Source organism: Arachis hypogaea, chromosome 6 (genome assembly GCF_003086295.3).
Source record: "Arachis hypogaea cultivar Tifrunner chromosome 6, arahy.Tifrunner.gnm2.J5K5, whole genome shotgun sequence".
Lineage (NCBI taxonomy): Eukaryota > Viridiplantae > Streptophyta > Magnoliopsida > Fabales > Fabaceae > Arachis > Arachis hypogaea.
The window spans coordinates 16,488,298-16,513,152 of NC_092041.1; the positions used below are offsets into that span (position 1 = coordinate 16,488,298).

The 24,855-nt window shown below is 37.1% G+C and overlaps 4 protein-coding genes across 4 annotated transcripts; 3 read left to right on the forward strand and 1 right to left on the reverse strand.

Annotated features, from left to right (window-relative positions):
• Nucleotides 1–455: 455 nt before the first annotated feature.
• LOC112696235 (uncharacterized) lies at nucleotides 456–5,185 on the forward strand. The gene is made up of 4 exons (XM_025748878.3): nucleotides 456–636; nucleotides 3,116–3,292; nucleotides 4,181–4,556; nucleotides 4,638–5,185. The coding sequence occupies exons 2-4, from the start codon at nucleotides 3,124–3,126 to the stop codon at nucleotides 4,948–4,950; spliced, it is 858 nt and encodes a 285-aa protein (XP_025604663.1). The 5' UTR covers nucleotides 456–636; nucleotides 3,116–3,123; the 3' UTR covers nucleotides 4,951–5,185.
• Nucleotides 5,186–5,641: 456 nt separating this feature from the next.
• On the reverse strand, nucleotides 5,642–9,320 carry LOC112696236 (selenocysteine methyltransferase). Its single transcript, XM_025748879.3, has 7 exons — nucleotides 9,005–9,320; nucleotides 8,713–8,769; nucleotides 8,374–8,603; nucleotides 7,889–8,018; nucleotides 6,849–7,052; nucleotides 6,326–6,397; nucleotides 5,642–6,182 (listed from the first exon to the last, which is right to left on the reverse strand). The coding sequence occupies exons 1-7, from the start codon at nucleotides 9,161–9,163 to the stop codon at nucleotides 5,976–5,978; spliced, it is 1,059 nt and encodes a 352-aa protein (XP_025604664.1). The 5' UTR covers nucleotides 9,164–9,320; the 3' UTR covers nucleotides 5,642–5,975.
• A 7,682-nt stretch (nucleotides 9,321–17,002) lies between these two features.
• On the forward strand, nucleotides 17,003–17,971 carry LOC112805371 (uncharacterized). Its single transcript, XM_025847763.1, has one exon. It carries the CDS (start codon nucleotides 17,003–17,005, stop codon nucleotides 17,969–17,971), a length of 969 nt encoding a protein of 322 aa, XP_025703548.1.
• Nucleotides 17,972–18,309: 338 nt separating this feature from the next.
• Nucleotides 18,310–20,214, forward strand: LOC112805372 (uncharacterized). The gene is made up of 2 exons (XM_025847764.1): nucleotides 18,310–19,039; nucleotides 19,253–20,214. Exons 1-2 carry the CDS (start codon nucleotides 18,310–18,312, stop codon nucleotides 20,212–20,214), a joined length of 1,692 nt encoding a protein of 563 aa, XP_025703549.1.
• Nucleotides 20,215–24,855: the final 4,641 nt, after the last annotated feature.

Sequence of the window (24,855 nt, forward strand, 5' to 3'; positions counted from 1 at the left end):
AAATTATTTTTTATTTCAATTTAGGAATTAATTTGTCTATATCAAACACGTAAAATTATCATTCTACGTCAATCACCATTAGTTACTAATAAAGAGAGACTATCTAACGAAAATAAACACTAAAGACTATTTTATATATTTTAAAACCTAAAAAATTAAAATATCTAATTTAAAAGATTCAAGAACTAATTTGGATAATTATTTTAAAACCTAAAGACTATATTTATTTGTTGAATTTCTATTGAATTTCCTGAATTAATTGCATGCCTCGTGAGCATGGTTCTAAAAATCGGATTAGATTAGACTGGTCGATCGAATCGGTTCAACTGAGACCCAGCAATAAAAATGGTCCGATCTGCTAGAGAAAAAATTGCTTAAAAACCGTCGAGCCGGCAAGTTGGACTGAACCGATAGCCGGCCGGTTCGAATAAAACCAAAACAAGCAGAACCATTCATGAACCAACCTCCCCCTCCCCCTTCTGCCCCCAATCATTCGTGCCCTCCCTGGAGACTTCTGAAGCAAAGCAAAACCCTCTTCGTTTTCATCTTCGCTGGCACGTCGTTTTCATCTTCCTCTTCCCCAGGTAGCTCGGAACGTCGTTTTCATCTTCGCTGGCTTCTCGGCACGGAACCCAGGTTAGCGGCCCTGCTTTCATTCTTCGCCTCCGCTTCTTCCTTTTAATTTCTGAATGTTCAGTCTTCTTCTTCGTTTGAAGTTCTGAAATTGTATTCAATTTTTGTTCCATTTTTCTTGTAATGTTTTGTAAATTGTAATTGCCTGCTTCTGATGGATCTGTCTTGTATTTGCTGGTTGCTGATGGCTGTAAAATTTTTTTTCAAATTTATTGATGGCTTGATGGCTCTGTTAGTCTGTTGCTTTCAAATCTTTGCCCTGTTACTGATGGCTCGATGGCTCTGTTAGTTGCTGATGGCTCTTAATTTTTTTTGTTCAAATTTATTGATGGCTTTGTTTGTAGTTGCTGGTTTTGCTGGGTGAAGGTTTAGTGTTTTGGAATGTTTTATAATGTGCTAATGTTTGTAATTGCTGGCTTTGTTTGTAATTGCTGGGTGAAGGTTTAGTGTTTTGTGATTATTGGTTAATGTTTTGGTTTAGTGTTCTCTCTTTTTCAGATTTCCCTTCTCGCTGTATTTTTGCGTGTTGCTGAATTGGTAATCAATAAATTTGCCTTTTTGCTGTAAATCGGGACTTTACTAGGATTTGTTAAATTTGTTGCTGTAACTTGAATTTGTTGCTGAATTTGTTGCTTCCCAGTCACAGAATGCTCAGTCAGTGCTTGATTGATTGGCTTTGCTCACTGATTGTATTTGATGATAAATTTCAAATTGATAACTTTTAAATTTTAAATTTGCACTGCCTATGTTACTGATTCACTGTTCTTTCAGTGCTTTTTGTTGTCGTTAATCATTGTGATGAGCTTTGTTAAAATTTGCACTGCCTATATTACTGATTCACTGTTCCTTCAGTGCTTTTTGTTGTTGTTAATCATTGTGATGAGCTTTGTTAAAATTTGCACTGCCTATGTTACTGATTCACGAATTCATCCCTATTGTCATCATCATCGGCATGAACTCCGAACCAAAACCCCCATTTTTTTAGTAAATTTTTTATCATTTCTGTATTTTGTTTGTAGTTATTTTATTCAATTTTATCAATTAATATATGCTATTGATGTAAGTAAAGCTAATGCAACAGTAGTATTTATATCATTTGTGGGTGCAGCTAACTCCCCATGAGGTAACTGTATTAGCACCGTCCGCTAATATTAACACAAATAGAATGCCAATTTTGAGAATATTAATTCTAGTTTCTAATTAAGAAAGTATCAAGAAATGAAACCCTATACACCTTAAAGTTCATAAGATAGGGGATGACCGGGCTTCGTAAGATCCACTAAAATAAGTGAAGTGGTCTAATATTATATATTAGTATTTGTAGATATTATTCCATTTTTTCTTCTAACTTTTCACGGTAAAAGTACAACTATTGTTAACCAAGGAAAATAATTCGTGATAAAAATAAGATACACTTGGGCTAGAAAAACCCGCGCTCAAAACTAGATAATTGGACATTAAACCCATTTCATATGATGGGAGTTGCTGGTGTATTGGGCGCATCGATCGATATCCAGTGTGAATCAATTGGTCACTTTTAATTCTTCTAAATATTATAGAAGATGCATGATCCAGCATGTCTTTTTCAAGTGTCAACGGACTATAACATATATTGAGTTTGTGACATTGGAAGGGTGTAATAATAACAATAATGGAGTCATGTTATTTGAATATTGAGGTTTAACATTTAAACTCTCAGCTTCTCAGCCCTGTTTGATTCTTCTTCTCAGGCAATTGAATCGAATCAACCAGGCCTTCCTTTTCTTTTTCTTTTAGTTGATTCTTAATTTTTCTAATATATGTAGCTTTCTGAATCAAGTGGATCAGATTATGTAGTTTTCTTGATTTGTGATATTTTCGGAGACGCATTAGAAGAGTTATTTTATTATTATGTTTGCTATAAAAATATTCACATGTTGTGTATGCTTGTGATTGTTTCGGTGTTTACATTTTCTTTCCAAGTCATTTGCTATGGTTGTTCTTTGAGTTAAGGCTTTGTATGTGTGTGTGAGAACATGTGATAATGTTGAATGTTGTTGCATCTAATAGGAGTTCTTGGAGTACCCTCATCTTTGGTTCTTTGTAATTTATTTATTATTTTATTCAAAAACGGTTTTTCTGGTTGAACCATTAGTTGGATCGGTTGAACCAGTGAACCAGTGACTAAAGCGGTTTAATGACCGGTCCGGTTTTTAGAACATTGCTTATGAGTAGAAAATTGCTTAGATTGATTAGATTTTATAACTTATTATATGTCTAATTTTTCTGCATTTTTTTTCACCTATACATGTATTTTTTAGGTAATCCGCCATTTCCCGCGACATCATAAGCTATATTCTATGGCAGATTTTTGGCTCGCCACCATGAGCTGCCACCTGCAATAACCTCCATGTTGATTCATAGTTATTTGTTTTCATTGTTATTCATTCAATTATCGTCTCACCAATGGTTTCTCTCTTTTGTTTTTGGGTCATATGACCAGCTGCACAGATGGATTTGGAGACTGAAAACAGATTAGCTGCTATGCTTATGAGGGAAGCAGCTGAATTGCGGCGACAGTCTGAACAGGAAGGTGTTCTGGCTTATCTTCATAAGCCTAATGTAAGGACTCGGCCAAATTCACGTTTCCTCACTGCTACTGTATGTGGGGTACAACAAGGTTGTTTCTTAGTCACAAATTTTAGATAGAACTTGGTTATTTTTGTTCTAGATTATCTTATGTTTAAGGTCTGTTCTTTCAAGGAAGTTATATTACTATGCATGAAAGAATGTCTGTATATCTGACCCAGTGGGACTTTTCCTGTTTGTAGTAGAAAGTTTATCTATTTATCTAAGTTTAACTTAATGTTACACAATTAAATAACTTTTATTGGACTACTTTTTTATAGAAGCTATCATCGGATTAGAAGCTTATATATTATAGATCATGTATATGAAAATTTCATCTCAATTCAGAATCATTTGATATACCTTTTTATAGATAAAAATCGGCAATAATATAAAAATTTAAAACACACATGCCTATGGATTGTTACAATATAGTCTTAGTGATGTATATTTACAAAAATTGGTACAAATGATCTCTCTCTCTCTCTCTCTCTCTCTCTCTCTCTCTCTCTCTCTCTCTCTCTATATATATATATATATATATATATATATATATATATATATATATATGCCTTTGTCAAAATCCTGATCATCCTACATTCCTCTAACCCACGTATCACCTATGGCAGTTTTGAGATCAGCCATGATACACTTGACATCTGATATTGATGACTGTGTTCCTTATTATCTATGGATATTTCTTAGTTATAGAACATTATGGTATGCCAACCCCATCATGTGGGATCAGGCTTAATTTCTGTTGTATCAATACAGCTTTGTTGTTAATGCATTTAACGATGTTGAAACTTCATTTATTGAGGGTCTAGATAATAAAATGGCCATCCTCCTCTTGTCTGTGTAGTGTTTTACATGAGCACCATTGATGTCTGTGTTGTGCTATAATTTATTTCAATTGTTCATTAATTTTTTTTCATATCAGCAAATCGAGCTGTGGAAGTGAATGAGATGTGGCGAGTGCGACAGAAAGAATTGGAACTTGATAAACAGGCTAAAGGCACCAAGAAGGATAAAAGCAGTGGTTACAAAAGCCACACGGATCGTGACTCATCAGGAAGCCCTAGAAGATATGCTGCTTTTGATAATAGTTTGAATGCCTCTTCTTCATGTCCAAGTAAAAGAAAATGGGACAAGTGTGGATCAAAAGATAAAGGAAGTTCTGACAAACACTACAAGGATATTAGTAATAGTGACCCATCAAGAAGCATGAGTAGACATGGCAATTTTCAAGAACCAGAGTATAATCCAGAACCAGAAGGTATAAGGGATGAAGAGATGGAAGAGTTTCTTCATACGAGGTATTACTACTTTCTCTTGTATTCTGATGTGTCATTTACACTTGTCTTCATTTTTGTTTAAGAAACATTCGTTTGGTGCAGGAAAAAGCGAGGCAGAGGTGGCATCGGTCCCAGAATGGATGAGACTGGGCCTTACCTTCCGCCTCATCCAGATGGGGAAGCTAGTCCTACACCAGATGCAAGGGAGCGCCGTCTTATTTATGGTCTTGAGAGGCCGTCATCGGGGAAGTCGAATGAATCTTCAGAAGAGGAGCTTCACGATAAAAGGCTGAAAAAGCGAAGAAAGTCTCACTCTGGCAACTCAGACAAGGAGCACTCTAACTCTAAGAAGCACAGGTCCAAGGAAAAATCAAAGCACAAGAAAAAGGAGAAAAAAAGAAAACACCGTCACTAATAACTTTTGTGGAATTTGATATTCACTGTAGGTAACTTAAGAATATTTGGAAAACTAACATTTTTACTTTGTACATATATTGCGCAAGATCAAAGGTGTGGGTAAATTTATCATATACAAGTTGAATAGCAGTAAGCTAGGTAAATGCAATTTGGCAAAGTATTGACAAATGAAATTCATGTAGAGGTTTGTGGAAATTTCATCTCATGAAATCTGATCAGATTTAACATCATAATATCCATCCAAACATCATTCTTTTCGTTGAAACTAGCAAGCTACTTTGCGTGGATCTCATATTGAACTAAAAATATTTAACTCATTCTAGAAGTTTTCTTAGTTAAATTTAAACAATCGTTATTTCCAAAAGCAAAACTAAAACAACATTAAAACGAAATAAATTGTTTTTCTGAAAGTGGGAAAATTATGTATTTTATTTGATTATGGTCAGAATTGTGTGAATTCTACGCATCTGTATCATTTCTTTTTCTTTTATATGTATTTATTTCAGTTTTTATATTTTAATGACAAAATTTTATTAAAAGTTATTTGTATAGAAAAATAGTGACAATATTTATAGAACTAAAACTATATTTCCCACCCTTCTTTTTCCTGTGTTACTTTCAGAGTTAATCAATACCATTCTCTAAAAGAGCGATAAAAAGAAAAGAAAATAATAAAATAAAACACTACATAGACAACCATTTTTAACTTCATTGGGAGATGGTTCTCAAAATACTATAATCAGTACATAATTCTCCAACCTACTTGCACCTCATGTTAATTACTAGCCATTTTTCCATTTGACAAAATCCTAGTATTTATAGAAAGAAATTTAAAAAATCCATTATCTAACAAAATCTTGAGAAACAGCCACTGTTGGGTTGCTACCTCCAAAAAAAGTATATGATCCAAGCTTCATGACCATGATGGAATCTCACTAATTAACCAAGCCATATGTGGTGTCTCAATTTCCCATTTCACTAACTGTTGACATGAAAATCAGATTGGTTTGCACATTGGCCTCCTCAGCGGACATTCTCTTGCAAGATTTTCTGATCAGATGCTTCAGAGTCCTCTGCAAGATTCACTGATCGACTAACTGAGAGTGTGGTGTATATCCCTTTGATAGTAGCCGGGGTTGTTCTACAACAACCACCCACAAGGGAAGCCCCTGACTCAATCCAGTTGTTCACATATGAGACAAAATCTTCATCTGTAACCCCTGTATTTTTCTATAACAAAAACAACCTAACGTCAGTGTTACATTATTCAAAAGGAATTCAATACAAATTTGTGTAGCAACATAGAAATCCTCTTCCTATAACTTTGAAAAAACAATAATAAGAAACAAACCCAACGGATGAAATGAACTTACCACCCACTGCTTTTGGATACCATCGTAAGTTTCCCCGCTGTTTGGATATATAATAATTGGTTTTGTAGTCACCTAAAGAAATTATACACAAATCAAGGATAAGTGTTCCACAGAGATAGATGTCCCATAAAAGTCATAAGTCAATGGCATCAAGCATAGTTTCTTACATGGAAGTAACACATCAAGGCAAGGAAATAAGCTGTTATTTTGAGAACAAATTGTTGTACATGAATATGAAAAGTGTGCCAGCATATGGGTTAAGTTCCATAGCTAAAGAAGTCTCCATGCATACAAGTGATCTTCATTTTTGTTTCCCGAAAAAAAGCAGCAATTGAACATATTATGCAGCTACTGAGTCTATACAGATAGTGCTTATTATCCATCCATATAGTTCATAAAATGGAAAAAAAACTAGGCAAGGTAGATGTTTACACTTAAAATAAGAAAAATTTAAGTTCATCAGGCATCGATCGAACCAGCACACATCATAGTCAGTCGGAAAAGCGAGAACATGAGGTTCTACCTGCTTAACAGATACTATCAGGTCATGTATAAATCTGGGCGGGGTACAGTTGATCCCAACAGCAACAACCTTGCTGCATGATTCAGCAATAGAAATGCACTCCTCCAAAGAATCACCACTAACAACATTAATTCCATCCTTGGAGTTAAAACAAAACCATGCTGGAATACTTATGTCCTCTTCTTTTAGAAGCTCTGAATAAGCCTGCTTGGTCAATGAATAATAATATAGTTAGGGAGACTCAAGAATTAAGGGCTAAACTGAATACTCTGTGTACTAGTGGAGTTTTGCAAATTTTAAATGTTCCAAGTGTATTATTTCCCATTAGCCATCAGTCCTTATAGATACTTTCTGCTGTAGAAAATCAGTTGATTCAATATGTCCTAGTGTTTCCTCATCATATGAAGTTACTTGACTAGCAATTTACTCATTCAAAAAGGGAATAGAAACACTAGGATAGAAATGTAATGCTTCCTTCTTCAAGAATGTAAGTTTTAAGGCCAAATTAAGTTGGGAACGGTAGTTAAGGAACAGAAAGATCATATCAACTGAGAAGATAGAAATGGAAGAACAAAAGCCTTGATTATGAGGTAGCTGCACCTATATACTACTGGAAATATCACCAGCAGTTGATTTCTCCTTTCCCTTATCCTGATAAGTGATAACATTGTATGACAGCCTACTAGGTCTACTACTGGTTTCAGTTCAAAGAAAATATTTACTTATTTAGGCAAGTGATTGACAATGAGGCTTTATATCTATATGACTATATCTATATAATAGAGAAAGTATAACTCGAGTTGCAACAAGTCTCTACAGAACTTAGAGTGCTGATCTAAACATCTGAACATATAGCAGAAATTCTATACAAAAAATTTCAATTCCTCTGTTCATATATTAATGGTTTTGGTAACTCAAGGTAACACTGAATAAAAGCAAATCAGCAAAGTTGAGTTAAACTAACGTAACAGAGAAACTCTTTCACTTATCAAGAATAATAATAAGATTTAGCAATAAGAATGACTAAACCATTTAAATACCTTAGCCTCAATCTTATTTGGCACTGTTTCAAATGCGAGGAGATCAGCACCAGAATCTGCTAAAATTTGAACTCTTCTCCGATGAAAATCTTTGAGACATTTCAAGGTTATAGCGTCACCATAATCCCCACTATTAGGAACAAAATAAGAAAATATTGCTGAGATTACCATGAAAACATAACAAACTTCAATATTTGTAATGTTTATATGCAGAAAAAGCTCAAAACTATATATGCATGCAAGATTGACATATAAACTCATTTCGCACAACCTCGCAAACTTTCCCCTTTCAAAAACCAATAGATTAAAATGGGATGCCAAGATGAACAAGCAAGGTTGGAATATTATCATATCTAGAATATCATTAACTATGTTGATCAATTAACTGGCTACACAAAAGATAAGAAAATATAACAAACACCACAAGTAAACAAAAATTACAGCTGATTCTTAAATACTTGATATTAGTCCTTTGAAGATCTCACCTGTACTCTGACCCATCAGCCAAATAAGCTCCATAGCTCCCCACTGAACCTGCGACTAGAATAGGGCGTTTCTTGAAGATTCTACCATCAGCATCGATACCCGAAGAGCATGCAGCACATCTTTCATAGTACACATCTCTGGCCTCCCGAGCAATTTCAACACTTTTTCTGATCAAGTCTTCACTTTCTTTGTCAGAAAGGCCTTTTGCGTTAAAGCCTTGAATAGTGGCCTACGCCGCGCGAGCACAAAAGAAACCACACACACACTCAACTTCAGCCATAGCAAAAAACAAAAAAATAAAAATCCATATCTCATCCTTAGCAAAATGGAATTCTGACCTGATAAGATGCTGTGATTATAATATCTGCACCATTTTCCAGGTAATCAAGGTGCACCTATTCAAGCCAGCAAGCCAATCACGATATCAATTTTACAGTAATATAACGAAGCAAATCCAGGTTCATTCAACCCCAATATCACAATTTGTAAAATGCAACGTAAAAGAATAAAATAAAATAAATAAAACTATACATAAATTTCACACACTTGGATTAGTAATATTTTGATGATACACTTTATCAGAGAGACAATGAAGAAACCCTAAAGGATCCAAATTGAAATGAAGAGTACCTCGCGAATGAGGTGAGGGGAGGAAAGGAGGCATTTGGCGCTCCAAAGAGGATCGTTGAGGTCGGCGCCCTTACGCTCCAGCTCCGTCGCAAGTCCGCCGTCGATGACCGCCGTACCACCGGTGGTGCGGAGAAAATCCTTCATCAACGACGAAGACATTAATTTAGAAATGCAATGATGACACTCGTTGCAAATACAGGTATCGAGATAGATGGATACTTAAGTCAAAATCAAAGAAAACGAAAGCTGAAGATTTTTTGTTGCGACTAAAATAAATTAAACAAAACAAAAACTGCTTAAATAGATGGGCAGTTTCATTTAAGACTACTTTTAAATTCTTTTTAATGTGAGAGAAACTCTATATGCAAAAGTTGTAACTTCATCCTTATTTTTGCCATAGTATCTGCCACCGTATTTGCATCTCTCATAATCAAACGAAAGTCAATACGCCAATTCCAATGCATGATATCTCTTATTTTGAGCACCAATGGATCAATAAACCCAAAATCATCTTGAGTAACAAGATTAAATGCTTCCACACAATCCATCTCACAAATAATATCTCGTTGACCCACATCCCAAGCTAAGAGATATCCTCTCCAAATAGCAAACAATTCTCCTTGAAGAATATTATTACTCTCAATCATTCCCAAACACCCCTTTTGCCAACTCCCATTACAATCTCTAATAACACAAGCAAAACCAACACTATCACCCGAACCAAAATAACTAGCATCACAATTAATCTTAAAAGTACCAATAGATGGGAGATTCCAAAAACCATTTAGAGTAGAGGGAAGGGACATACATTGTAATTCAAAAATATTCCTAAACTCCTTTTCTGAAGTTAATGCCAGACAAATCACTTTTTCCGGAGGCCAAGTTTCATGGGGATTAAATATGTCATTATTCCTTGCTCGCCATATCCACCAAAGTCCCGAAAAGAACTTGAACGGATGCTCTCTGCTATGATACAAGAACCAGTTCTTCAAATCCAAAGGATGACAAGAAATATCCAACCTATGCCAGACAAGCTGAGCTTTTGGACAATCCCGAATACAATGTAAAACCGATTCCTGGCTAGAAAGACATCTTGGTCACCTATCCGATGACGACATCCCTCTTCTAAAGCGAAAACTTGCAGTAGGAAGAGCCTCCTTAAGACACAACCAAGCCAAAAACTTATGTTTTTCCGAAACAAGCTGACGCCAAAGGCAAAGCCAATTCTCCCGCTCATCCCAACCAAACAGTTGCTTACACAACCACAAGTAACCATTGCGTGAGTTATAGACTTTGGCAGCAGACCCACTCCAAAACCAACCCACTTCCGGACCTACTTGTTCATCTAGATTGTAAGAGAGAATATTACCTTTCAGATTTTGAGATAAAAGAGAATAAAGAGTATCCAAATGCCACGTACCAACCGACCAAATATCTTGTATCCGGAGATTCGAATCAGAAATGTGAACATAATCCATCTCATTAGATAACCGTCCTTCTCTCCTCCAGCTAGAAAACCAAAAATTCTGGTTCAAATCTCCAATACACCAAGCAAACCCATCCTTCAACACTTCCCAAGCCTTACAAAGACACCTCCAAATGGGAGAGTCCTTGTTCTTAGGATAACTAAAACAGTCATATAGAGATGATCGGTATTTGGCATCCAACAATTGGACCCATAGCTTGTTTGGCTGCTGGAAAAAAGGTCCAAACTAGCTTCCCAAGAAGAGCAATATTTACACAATAAAGATCTCTAATCCCCAAACCTCCATATTTTTTTGGAGTAACTAGTACCTTCCAACTAACAAGATTCAATCCTCTTCCATCAACTTGTCCTTTCCAAAAAAAATTCCTCATCATAGACTCTAATTTACTAATGATTCCTTTGGGAAAAATAGAGACCTGCATCTGGTACATGGGAATAGCGGTAGCAACAGAATTAACCAAGCAGAGTCTACCAGCCCGATTGAGTAAACTCCCTTTCCAACTTGCTAGCCTACTCCGACCTTATCCAGGACACCATTGAAAGCTGAACGAGTCACCCTAGAATGGCTAAGGGTAACTCCAAGATACTTGCCCAAGTCCTGGACAAATCTGATAGAGGATACCCCAGTGAAAATCTCTTTCCTTGTTGCAGAGACATTCTTAGAGCAAAGCGCTTTAGACTTCTCCACATTAATCTTCATCCCAGATGCTTTGCAAAAAGTCTCTAAAACCAACATCACATTTTGCACTTGTCTCTTTGTAGCTTTACAGAATAGAAGCAAGTCATCCGCAAATATTAAGTGGGATATTCTTGGTCCCCCTCTAGAAATAGCAACCGGCTCCCACAAGCCCAAATCAACCTGATGACTAATAAAGCATGCCAATCGCTCCATACACAACACATAGGGTGACATAGGGTCTCCTTGTCTAAGACCTCGATTAGGAGTAAAGCCATTCAGACGACTCCCATTCCAAAGAATAGATAAAGAAGAAGCAGTGACACAATTCATAATCAAATTAAGTGTAGGAATAGGAAAACCAAAACTCTTAAGGGTATGAGCTAAAAACCTCCAGTCAACTCTGTCATAAGCCTTCTCCAGATCAATCTTAAAGGCCAGTGTGCCTTTCTTTGATTTAGTCTTCTTCATAAAGTGGAGGACTTCTTGAGCAATAATGATGTTGTCAGGAGTTCCTCGTCCCGGAATAAATCCTCCTTGAAGCAGGCCAACAATATCCGCAAGATGAGGATGAAGCCTATTAACAAGGACCTTCGTGATGATCTTGTAAACTACATTGCAGAGACTAATCGGCCTAAAATCTTTCATAGATACCGGTGATTCAACCTTTGGAATGAGAACTAGTAAAGTCTCCAACATTCTCGGATCAAGAGTAACATCGGAGAATGCCTGGTTAACCATCTTCCAAACATCAAGACCAATGATCTTCCAATATTCTTTGAAGAAGAAAGCTTGAAATCCATCAGGACCCGGAGCTTTAAAAGAGTTCATGTGAAAAATAGCTGTTCTGACTTCTTTCATAGTAACTGGTGCCGTAAGATTATTGCAAGCTTCCTCATTTAGAGAAGAAAAAGGCACATCACCAAGGCAACCCAAATCAACATTATCCAAATGATAGAATAAGCTTTTATAGAAAGACTCTGCTTCTTGACTCAGAACTTCTGGATCAGTTTCCCACACTCCATCTTTGAAGAGGCTTTAAGCATCTTTTCTATTTGAAGTTGGAAAATGATGGTCATTAGTCATTTATCGAGTAAACGTAGTAGTAGCTTCTATATTTTAGGGTGTCAAATAAGAAATAACTATTTTTGGAAGGTAGGGTTTTTTTTTTTTGGTCAAGGGAAGGTAGGGGTTGATGTTGGATTAATTATATTTGAATGCAAACATTATCAATTAGAAATGGGCCTCTAGTTTTTGTTCGTATACAGATTTATGGGCCTGTAGTTTTTGTTCGTATACTGATTTATGCCCATATACCATGTGCGTGAAGTCTGTGGGCATAGTTTGGCAACGTTGACCAAAACGAGGAAAAAGAATTGTGAAAAATAATACAAGTCCATACATGATTACTACATATAACTCTTGTGTCGTATTCTTATTCGGTGGAGTTCTTATATTGTACAAGTTTCATAATTTTATGCTTTAATTTTAGACAAATTAAAGCCACCATATATGGACGCATTTCATGGCTAGAATAATCGAAGAAATAATAATAGTTTGTATAATTTGATTACGTGGTTGGTAGTTATTAATTAAACTGAAGGAGCAAAGCACATGGGATGTGGAAAAAAGAGGGGTAGGTGTTAATATGTGGTAAATAATGTTTCTTCTTTAACGTAACATACAGCATCATGATAGGGTGGTCCTTTAAATCTTTTCGGCTTTTTGCTTCTTCGATGAGATGAGATTATGCATGGCTTCATATATTCATATTTCTCATGTAGTACGACGTCGTAAGGTGATGCATTCTTCGCATGGAGTCAAAAGTTACTTTGCTTCAGTTTGTATTTAACTTCAATAATAATTGGTGTAGGAGAGAAAAAAAATAAAATATAGGTGCTACTATGTTAATTGTTACCCCACCATGAAGTTTCCTTCCACTTATTATTTCTCCTCCCTAATGAAGCTAAGATAAGGCTACACCATTCTATAAGGTTTTATTTATCTGATGATTATCTCTCTTATTATCACATGATAGCCTATTATCAATTTACTAATAATGAATGACTACGTGCCAAAATAGAAAAATATGTCACTTAGGTGTTAGGTCTAATTTGATAAACTTTTTGGTTTTTAAAAAATGATTTATTAAAGCTAAGTTTTTGAAAATATGTTTTTAAAATATATATATAACGTACAACTATATTTAGCAAATCAAAATAAAAGTGATTTTTATCATGAGTATAAATTACAGAAATTATGTTTTATAAAATTATTTTAATTTTAACATTTAAAATGACTTTATCAGATTTTAGATATAATAAAATATAAATATAAATTTTTATTAATATATAATTATATTAGTCTTTTGATTTTAAAAATTACAAATTAATTAAAAAATATTTTCATGGATATGTTTGAAATACTCCTAATTTTTTAAATGAAGATTAAAAGCACAAGCAAGCAAATAATTTTATTTTATTTATCAAACACAAAATAAAAATTTTTGATTGTTAGCCTTAAATTAATATAGATAAAATTAGATATTATAACTAAAACTTCAATTTCAGAACATAAAACTTTAATTATTTAAGTATTTTTAGAAAGGATAATTCTTCATATATAAGCGTTTTTTATACAAGTCTTTATAAGTCATTTATATTAACGCACTTCGAACCATTATTGCACGTTTTTTATTGCACCTTCTTCTTCTTCTTGCTGCACGTTCTTCTTCCACTTCCTCTTTTTCTTCTTCTTTTCTTTCGTTTCTTGCCTTCTCCTTCTCCTTCTTCATTTACGTGCTTTTTTCTGTTTTCTTTCTTCGTTATTCTCGATTTCCATTATTTTTTGACATCAAGTTCTGAAATCGTTTTTGAAGAAGAAGAAGCAGCAGAAGATGAGGAGGAGAAAGAGAAAGAGTTATGAATTATGCATAAGGTGTACTTCAACGAATTTTTGGTGCATTTCTTAAATCCTTTGGGTGTATTTTTGTAATCCTTTGTGTATATTTCTGTAATCCTTTAGGTGTATTTCAATAATCGTTTGGCTGAATTCCTGTAACCGTTTGGGTGTATTTCTGTAATCCTTTGGATGTATTTCTATAATTATTTGGGTGTATTTCTGTAATCGTTTTTCTAAAATTCCATTATATTCAAAACGATTTCAAAGCTTGATTTTAGAAACTATGAAAATCGAAAAAAAAAAACGAAATAATAATACCAGTGATAAACGCAGGTAAAACAATGAATGAAAAGGCAAAGAGAGAACGCACGAAGGAGATCGAACAAATTTGGCGAGAAATTCGTTTTCATGGAGGAAGAAGAACAAGAGTCGTTCATAATGCATAGTGAGTAGAACGTTTTGGAAACAGAAAGTGGTTGAATAATGTGCGTATTGTTGGGCTTGTGCCAACTTGTAATCTTGTAAATAAAAAAAACTTGTATGTATAGCAGACCTCTTTTAAAAAATAAGAATACAAGAAATTGAAAATTGCATAATAATTTTTTTAAATATTTTTATCCAATTTTTATATTTATTTTAAATCAAATATAATATTAAAATATAATTTAATCTAATATATTTTATATTAAATATAATATAAAAATTTAATTTATTTTTTATTTTTCACTTTTTTTATCTTTTAATTTTTCCATTTCTATCTTTCAGTCTTCTTTCCAAATCCGTAAAAGCATATATGTTATTAATGATTAGTAATTTGATTACAAAGCTCTGCTACAAGCCTACAACTATACACTACCACAATATATATAGCAATTGAACTAACTCCTATAATTCCGTCAACTCTATCCGTTGCGGCTTCTGAGATGATCTGATTCGTTGCAAGTTATGATGAGCCATTTGTTGTAATTATGTTTTCTAATTTTTAATTAAAACTTCTACGTTACCAATTAATTTCAAATGAATATATTTTGACTTAGATATATTAAGAAAACAATATTAAAAAATTATTAAAATTTATTATTTTTAATTATTTTTTTAGTTATTAACCTTTTTTTAGTTAATAATTTAATAATATATTTTTAATTTATATTTATAAATATTAATAACTAACTGTTAACAAAAATAATAAATCTGTAACCTTCTAACATTCATATATATATATATATATATATATATATATATATATATATATATATATATATATATATATAGGGATTTCATATATTAATTATAATTCGTTTAGTTCGATTTTTTATTTTTTATTTTTTATGTTTTTTGGGTGTTTATACATGGAAAAAGAAAACAATAAAAAGGAGGAACAATCCTAAGAAAGAAAATTCATATCACTGCCCGAGGATAGTAACCAGGTCATTGCATTAAAAAAATAAAATAATACATATTGATTAATTATAATAAATATTTAATAAATAAATAGTTATGATACGTTACCACTATTTTTGGCTGCCCGGAAAGCTCGGCAAGCGAGCAGATAAAATTGACCTCGCACATTTAAAGATGAGAAACGTGCTTAACAAACTTAATCACCAAAATAGAATATCATAACCAATCTACTAACTCGGACTTATCCACAGTAAATGAGTAAAACATCTTCTATAAAGCCGAGTTAGTATGCTCGGCTAAAGGCAGGTTCAGTTTTCATATTCATTTTATTACTCTCACTCGAGATTATCACTAACTTGAGCATCGGAGTATCTTTTGCAGGTATTCTCGCCGCGGTGTTTGGTTCTGGCCGACATATAGCTCTTCCTCTCTGCTGACAACTCGCTCGGAAGTGCTTAAACTCGGCCATCTCAGTACTCGGACGAATCACTTGGCGCCCACCGTGGGGCCGGAATACATCTAATCCCACTTTTTTCTTTGTTTAGTCTTTTACTTTATTTTGCAGGATTCCCAATCCTCGAACATGGCTGACAAGGAAAATCCACAACTCACACAAGCTGAGCTCATGGCTCAGTTCGCTGAACTTCAAGTAGAAGCGCGGAGGATAGCCGAGCTATTCGCGTCGAACAACGGAAAGCATGAGGGAGAAAGTTTCAAAAGCTCGGCCCAAGGCAACACAGATCCCTTAAACATCACTCCGCCAAAGGAGAAGCTTACCCTCGACAACCCCTTCTCCGAGGAGATCACAAAGTACCAAATGCCAAAAAATTTTGCACTGCCCTCCGCGCTTGAACCATACAAGGGGTTCGGAGATCCCTGAGCCCACGTGAAGAAGTTCCAATCCATGATGTTCTTCAACGGTGCTAGCAATGAGCCCGTCCTCTACCGAGCATTTCCTACTTACCTCGATGGTACTACATTACTCTAGTTTTCTAAGCTGTCTGCAGGTTCAATCTCCTCCTTTGAGGATCTAGCCAGGTCATTTATCGATTACTTTGCTGCGTCAAGAATATATGTACATGGATAAGATTATCTCGACACCATCAAGCAAGGTCAGCACGAGAGCTTGAAGGACTACATGACCAGGTTCGCTGAGGCTACTATGGAGATCCAAGACTTGGATCTGGCTGTCCACTTGCATGCTCTCAAAGCTGGCCTCAGACCTGGCAAATTCCGGGAGACTATTGCGATAACCAAGCCAAAAACACTGGAAGAGTTCCGAGAAAGGGCCGCAGGTCAAATGGAGATTGAGGAGCTCCGCGAGGCCCAAAAGTCGGATAAACAGCCACATCGAAGAGATGAGGAAAAAGCTCTCAGATCACCAAGCAATAGAGACACAAAGAAACCTTTCAAGCTCACACCAAAATACAATACGTACACCATATTCAACACCAAAAGAGAGAACATCATCAAAGAAATTTTGAATGCCAAAATCATGAAGCCACCAGCTTGAGCAGGGAACTACCAAGACCAAATGTTCGTGGATAGAAACAAGCATTGCGCCTTCCACCAGAAGTTCGGCCATACCACGGACGACTGTATCATTGCAAAGGACCTGCTCGAAAGACTAGCATGCCAAGGGCTCCTAGACAAATATGTTGAAGGTCGAAAAGCCAGAGGGACAAACTCGGACAAGAACGAGCACAAACAAGTAGTGACAGATAAGAAAGAACAGACAACTCCTGATCCGCCAAGAGGAATCATGAGCCACATATCAGGAGGATACACAAGTGGAGGTGAAACGAACTCGGCCAGAAAACGGAGCTATAGGGCAATGCTGGCAATCGAGGGAACATTGCAGCCAAAGAAAAAGGAGGGCCCAGATATCACAATATCTTTCGATCAATCAGACTTCAGATCGGCAAGCCCTAACCTCGACGACCTAGTAGTGATCTCTATTCAGGTTGGAGAGCTATTGGTAAGAAAAACACTGCTAGACCCAGGTAGTAGTACTGATGTTTTGTTTTATTCTACCTTTAAAAGGATAAAGTTATCAGAAAAACTAATACAGCCCTCCTCGGGAGAGCTAATTGGGTTCTCCGGAGAAAGGGTCCCCATCATGGGACATATATGGCTAACGACCACAATGGGAGAGATCCCTATGTTGAAATCCATTGATATTCAATACCTAATAGTAGATTGTTATAGCCTTTATAATATTGTAATCGGGAGACCCACCTTGAATATATTCAAAGCGGTAGTGTCCACGTTACACCTGTGTGTTAAGTTTCCAGTGCAGGAAAATAGAATAGCAACAGTGTACGCCGATCACCAAGAAGCTCGGCAGTGTTACAATGCTAGTCTAAAGCAAATCCAAGCAAAGCAGGAAGCTCGGCCACAAGTCCAAGTGATACACAATTCTACCGAGGCCACAATGCTAGCCGATCTCGACCCAAGAGAAGACCTCGGTGAGAGACCCCAACCAATGGACAACCTGCACTGAGTAACATTAACAGCAGATGAAAAGTAGTATACTCACGTCGAAGAAGCACTGGAGGGGGATGAGCGAACACAACTCATACACATGCTGCGCCAGAATGCCGACCTGTTCGCATGGACGCCGAACGATATGTCTGGAATAAGCCTAGAGGTTATCTACCACAAACTAGCGATTGATAAGACAGTCCGACCAGTGGCACAAAAGAAACGAAACCTCGGAGAGGAGAAAAAATAAGCAGCACTTGAAGAAACCAAGAAACTCCTCAATGCATGTTTCATCAGAAAGATCCGCTTCACCACATGGCTATCAAATGTGGTAATGGTAAGGAAAAACTCAGGTAAATGGCGCATGTGCATCGACTTTACAAATCTAAACAAAACTTGCCTAAAGATGCATATCCATTACCTTGCATTGATAAGTTAGTTGATAATGCTTCTGGTTTCAAAACCTTGAGTTTTATGGATGCGTACTCTGGTTATAACCAGATTTTGATGCACCTAGAGGACCAAAGCAAGACAGCTTTTATAACAGAACATGAAAATTTTTGTTACAAGGTAATGCCTTTTGGCCTAAAGAATGTAGGTGCGACGTATCAAAGATTAATCGACAAAGTATTACAACGGCAGATAGGTCGGAATATGGAAGTCTATGTAGATGATATGGTAGCAAAATCGCCTGCAAAGGGGTTACACTGTGATGACTTGGTAGAAATTTTCAACCAACTCCGAGCATATAACATGAGGCTCAACCCGAACAAATGTGCTTTTGGAGTCCAAGGAGGGAAATTTCTCGGCTTCATGCTAACCTCACGAGGTATAGAAGCCAACCCAGAGAAATGCAATGCAGTGCTGAGCATGACAAGCCCAAAGACAGTAAAAGAAGTCCAGAAACTAGCAGCGAGAATTGCCACCCTATCACGTTTTCTACCTGAAGTGGCAAACCTATCTTATCATTTTTTCCAGACATTCTCTAAAGGCAAGAAATTCACATGGACAGACGAATGTGAAAACTCCTTTACGGAGCTCAAACAGCTCTTAACATCACCACCAATACTCCAGAGACCTGAGGCAGGTAAGCCGTTGTATTTATATTTATCAATATCTAACCATGCTATAAGCTCGGTACTAGTAATTGAAACAGGGAGAAAGCAAAACCCAATATACTTCATCAGTAGAATACTACAACCAACAGAAACAAGGTACCCGAAGATAGAACAGCTAGCACTAGCATTAATCACCACGACAAGAATACTGTGACATTACTTCCAGAGCCACACAATCATAGTACGAACAGACCAACCACTGAGGCAGATATTAACCATACCCAAGCTCGTCGGACGGTTAACAAAATGGTCTGTCGAGCTCTCTGAGTTCGACATTAAGTACGAATCAAGGAAGACTCTGAAGTCGCAAGTACTTGCCGATTTTGTATCAGAAATGACTAATAAAACACAGCACACAGAAGCCAATTGGAGTATACATGTAGATGGAGCATCAAACAGAGAAGGAAGCGGAGCTGGGGTATTACTAAAAGAGGGAGAGAAAGTGACAGCCGAGCAATCACTACAGTTCCGCTTCAATGCAAGCAACAACCAAGCGGAATATGAGGCTCTGCTAGCAGGACTGAAGCTCGCCCAACAACTCAGGATACCTCAGATAATAGTTTACTGTGACTCCTCACTGGTAGTACATCAAATCAAGGGCGAGTACCAGGTAAAAGATCCTTTGTTAGAGAAATATTGGCTCATAACAAAGGATCTCATCTCAAAGTTCAATAAATTTGATATTATTCATGTAAACCGAGAACAAAACACCAGAGCCGATGTGTTATCCAAGTTAGCCACAACAAGACAAGCGAAAAACACACTGGCCCTGTCCCAACTAACGCTTAACAAGCCAAAGCAGGACACAATCTTAAGCATCATGCAGGTACCAGATTGGAGAACACCTTTTCTCAATTACATCAACACAGGTGCAATATTAGACGATGAGCCGAACTTACTGCTCTTCAGAAGAAGAGCAAGCTTCTACACAGTAGTCGAAAATACGCTGTACAGGCGAGGACACTCCCAACCACTTCTCAAATGCATCAGCAAGGAGGAGGCTGAAGACGTTATGGCAGAAACACACGAAGGGGTTTGTGGAAACCACATCGGCGGCCGAGCATTGGCTGCAAAGATACTGCGAACGGGATATTATTGGCCGACGATAAAAAAAGGACTGTATTTCGAAAGTGAAGGCATGTGATAATTGTAAAAAATACGCCATCCTCTCAGAGATGCCGGCCAAGGAGCTCCACTCCATAGAGGTAAGTTGGCCTTTCGATAGGTGGGGATTGGATATCCTCGAACCTTTTCCGAAAGCACCAGGCCAGGTAAAGTTCCTCTTAGTATCAATCGACTATTTCTCTAAGTGGATAGAAGCACAACCACTAGCACATATAACGGCAGAAAAAGTGCGATCTTTCTTATGGAAAAATATTATATGTAGATACGGTATCCCAAGAGAGATAATCTCAGATAACGGGAGACAATTTACAGACCATAAACTTGCTGTTTTTCTAACAAATTTTAATATTAAGCATCATTTTAGTTCAGTCGAGCACCCGCAAACCAACGGGCAAGTTGAATCAGCTAACATAATTATCTTGCAGGGATTAAAGAAAAAGCTCGGCGAGGCTAAGGGAGAGTGGGCCAACCTCATTCCAGAAATCCTATGGGGTTACAACACCAGCATTCAATCTGCTACCGGAGAAACTCCTTTCAAGCTGGTATATGGCGCAGAAGCACTGATCCCAGTAGAGGTCAGCGTCCCGACGTTAAGAGCCGAGCTTTATAATCAACCGAACAACTTGCAAGCTCGAATAGCCGAGCTATATCTTGTAGAAGAGGAAAGAGAAATCTCAACCATTAAACAACAAGCCAGGAAGCAATTCATAGAACGAAGACACAACAAAAGAGTAATTCACAGGTCCTTCAGTAAAGGAGACCTCATACTTAGACGAACAGAATAAGAAGCTCGGAAACCTCCAGCACATGACAAATTAGCAGCAAATTGGGAGGGACCTTTTCGAGTTCTCCAGAATCTCGGAAATGGGGCTTACAAACTAGAAACTCTTAAAGGAGATCGACTTCCAGGAACATGGAATGTCTCCTCCCTAAGGGAATATCAATCATGATACATGCTTTAAATTCGCGAATGATGGTACTCTTTTTCTCCTTCGAAGGTTTTTCCCAAACCACATGGGTTTTACTCGAAGAGGTTTTAACGAGGCCGGACGCCACAAACTATTATACAAACGTCATTTGTATTGTAGGCAAAACATTTATGTTATCATCATAAACTGGCATATACTTCAGTCAACAACAGTCAAAATAATCCGAGCTTCATACTCGGAAACCAAAATACATATGCCGAGCATAGTTCTCGGAAAACATTCAAACTACAAAAGAAAGTCATGTTTTTTCATAAAACTGCCTTATCACCTACACTAGAGCTCTTGATCTCCTCATCGATAAACCTCATAATTCACAAATCGGCCATTAACAACATCTTTCATTGCAGAAACACACCATTGCTAGTGCAAAACAAAACCTTACTGCTATCATAACTTTGCCAAACAACATATCTTATAATAAAAAAGGCCAAACAGTCACAATAAAGCCGAGCTTTATACTTGGAAAACAACAACTTACAAACGAGAATAATACTCGAAAATGTCAAAAACATAAAACAAACAAATATACCTGAAGAAACCTGCTAACACCAGCTTGACCAACCTCATTGATCATTTTCATATCATCCGGGAAACAATAGAGCTCGTCAGCCATCGTACTAAAGGGATAAAGCTTCGCCCACAACGACCTCCCATGCTCGTTCTCATCATACCCATGAAGCCTCTTCTGCGACTCATAAGCAGAATCAACCATTTGGAGAATCATGGAAGAGTCACCTTTGCCCTCCAGCACCTCGACAGCATTACCCTTCGCCTGACCCTTCTTACGCTTGGGCTTCTGAACAGGCCCATACTGAACAACGGCAGCAGCAGGACCTTTCCCCACATTGGAAGAGACTTCTTTTTCACCTTTCTTGCGTTGGTTGAAAAAAGACTTCAAACCCGCAGTGGTAATAGTGGGAGCCTTCTCGGCTGCAAAACAAAAGCAATCAACTCAAAATCAGGAAGAATATCTCATAACAAGAAAGAAAGAAATACGGTAAAACAAGTTACCTATATGATCATACACATCCTGTCTATCAGTATCCCATTTCAACATCTCAGCAACCGACAACAAACCCTTCGGACCCAATGACTTAAATAAGAAGTCCATCATAACATTATCATCAGAAAGCCTATCATCTACGTCTAGCGCTTGATATGGCTCAGGACACCAGGACAAGGGAAACTTCTCAACTAAATGTTCATTCAAATAAAAAGGAAATTCCTCGGGTACACTTCTAACTTTAACAAACATAGATTTAAAATCTTTGAACGAAGATTTATAAAGACCAAAAATGGCTTGACGCGGATAGCTGCTAAGGTTCACCCACAAACCACGACCCACCCCCTTAGCCTGAAACAACGAGAAGAAAAGCCTAAGAGACGGCGGGTGACCTAATAACTCCATCAATATCTCAAAGGCCCGAACAAAACCCCAGGAATTAGGGTAAAGTTGGGTTGGGGCACAGTTCAACCAATATAAAACCCCACACTCAAACTTGATAAAAGGCAGTTTGACTCCCAACTCAGTAGACAGACAGCTATACATGTAAAAGAAGGACCAATCCTTCAACCGGTCTGGTGCACGAAATTGTGATCATCAATGGCTCCATCAACATGGTACGCTCAATTGCAATCTCAACTCTTTATCACAACTTCGCACTACTAACCAGCAAGTGTACTGGGTCGTCCAAGTAATAAACCTTACGCGAGTAAGGGTCGATCCCACAGAGATTGTTGGTATGAAGCAAGCTATGGTCACCTTGTAAATCTTAGTCAGGCAAACTCAAATGGTTATGAATGATGAATAAAACATAAAGATAAAGATAGAGATACTTATGTAATTCATTGGTGGGAATTTCAGATAAGCGTATGAAGATGCTTTGTCCCTTCCGTCTCTCTGCTTTCCTACTGTCTTCATCCAATCCTTCTTACTCCTTTCCATGGCAAGCTGTATGTAGGGTTTCACCGTTGTCAGTGGCTACCTCCCATCCTCTCAGTGAAAATGTTCAACGCACCCTGTCACGGCACTGCTAATCATCTGTCGATTCTCAATCAGGTTGGAATAGAATCCAGTGATTCTTTTGTGTCTGTCACTAACGCCCAGCCTTCAGGAGTTTGAAGCTCGTCACAGTCATTCAATCATTGAATCCTACTCAGAATACCACAGACAAGGTTTAGACCTTCCGGATTCTCTTGAATGCGCCATCAGTTCCAGCTTATACCACGAAGATTCCGATCAAGGGATCCAAGAGATAAACATTCAAGCCTTGTTTGCTTGTAGAACAGAAGTGGTTGTCAGGCACTCGTTCATAAGTGAGAATGATGATGAGTGTCACATAATCATCACATTCATCATGTTCTTGGGTGAAAATGAATATCTTAGAACAAGAATAAGCTGAATTGAATAGAAGAACAATAGTAATTGCATTAATACTCGAGGTACAGCAGAGCTCCACACCTTAATCTATGGTGTGTAGAAACTCCACCGTTGAAAATACATAAGAACAAGGTCTAGGCATGGCCGTGAGGCCAGCCTCCCAATGATCTAAGATAGCATAAGAATAAAGATAGCTACCAAGATGAAAATACAATAGTAAAAGGTCCTATTTATAGAGAACTAGTAACTTAGGGTTTACAAAGATGAGTAAATGACATAAAAATTCACTTCCGGGCCCACTTGGTGTGTGCTTGGGCTGAGCATTGAGGCATTTTCGTGTAGAGACTTCTCTTGGAGTTAAACGCCAGCTTTTGTGTCAGTTTGGGCGTTTAACTCCCATTCTTGTGCCAGTTCCGGCGTTTAACGCTGGGCAGTTTTGAGCTGATTTGGAACGTCGGTTTGGGCCATCAAATCTCGGGAAAAGTATGGACTATTATATATTTCTGGAAAGCCCAAGATGTCTACTTTCCAACGCCGTTGAGAGAGCGCCAATTGGGCTTCTGTAGCTCCAGAAAATCCACTTCGAGTGTAGGGAGGTCAGAATCCAACAGCATCTGCAGTCCTTTTTAGTCTCTGAATCAGATTTTTGCTCAAGTCCCTCAATTTCAGCCAGAAAATACCTGAAATCACAGAAAAATACACAAACTCATAGTAAAGTCCAGAAAAGTGAATTTTAACTAAAAACTAATAAAAATATACTAAAAACTAACTAAAACATACTAAAAACATACTAAAAATAATGCCAAAAAGCGTATAAATTATCCGCTCATCACGGTCACAGACTCAGTCCTCTTTACCATAGGGCAACAACTCTATCCTAATGTTACTACCTTTCCTGACCCACAGATCCGACCCCAACAACCTTACTGACTCGCTATCATCAAACTGCGACGCATATCCCTTCACCCTGGCATCTACCCAACCACACGCATCACCCCATCATAGTTTTCCATCATAGGCAAAGAAAGAATAAAACACAAAGTAAAAGAAAATACAAATCAACATTGACCTTTGTTAGTCATTCTTAGACAGGAATTGAAACCAAATTTCTTTTCTCCAGGAAACACCAACAGAATATGAAACAAAAAAGAAAGGTAATAAAAAGTAACCTTTGCAACCCAAACGGTTACTAAACCTATCACAATTAATCCTGGTCATCGAAAAAAGAAGCATTAAATGACTCCGAAATCCAACAGACAGGGTGCCTGGAAAAGCGGACCATGTTTCACGT

Bases quoted from the DNA above. Each gene is read 5' to 3' on its own strand.
- LOC112696235 (XM_025748878.3), top strand. From the start codon at position 3,124: ATGGATTTGGAGACTGAAAACAGATTAGCTGCTATGCTTATGAGGGAA. The intron at 3,293-4,180 runs GTTGTTTCTTAG...TTTTCATATCAG, and splicing joins TGTATGTGGGGTACAACAAG to CAAATCGAGCTGTGGAAGTG. The intron at 4,557-4,637 runs GTATTACTACTT...CGTTTGGTGCAG, and splicing joins GAAGAGTTTCTTCATACGAG to GAAAAAGCGAGGCAGAGGTG.
- LOC112805372 (XM_025847764.1), top strand. From the start codon at position 18,310: ATGGCGCATGTGCATCGACTTTACAAATCTAAACAAAACTTGCCTAAA. The intron at 19,040-19,252 runs GTAAGCCGTTGT...ACACAATCATAG, and splicing joins ACTCCAGAGACCTGAGGCAG to TACGAACAGACCAACCACTG.
- LOC112696236 (XM_025748879.3), bottom strand. From the start codon at position 9,163: ATGTCTTCGTCGTTGATGAAGGATTTTCTCCGCACCACCGGTGGTACG. The intron at 8,604-8,712 runs GTCAGAATTCCA...CGCGCGGCGTAG, and splicing joins TAATCACAGCATCTTATCAG to GCCACTATTCAAGGCTTTAA. The intron at 7,053-7,888 runs GTATTTAAATGG...TTGACCAAGCAG, and splicing joins CAAATAAGATTGAGGCTAAG to GCTTATTCAGAGCTTCTAAA.
- LOC112805371 (XM_025847763.1), top strand. From the start codon at position 17,003: ATGTTCGTGGATAGAAACAAGCATTGCGCCTTCCACCAGAAGTTCGGC.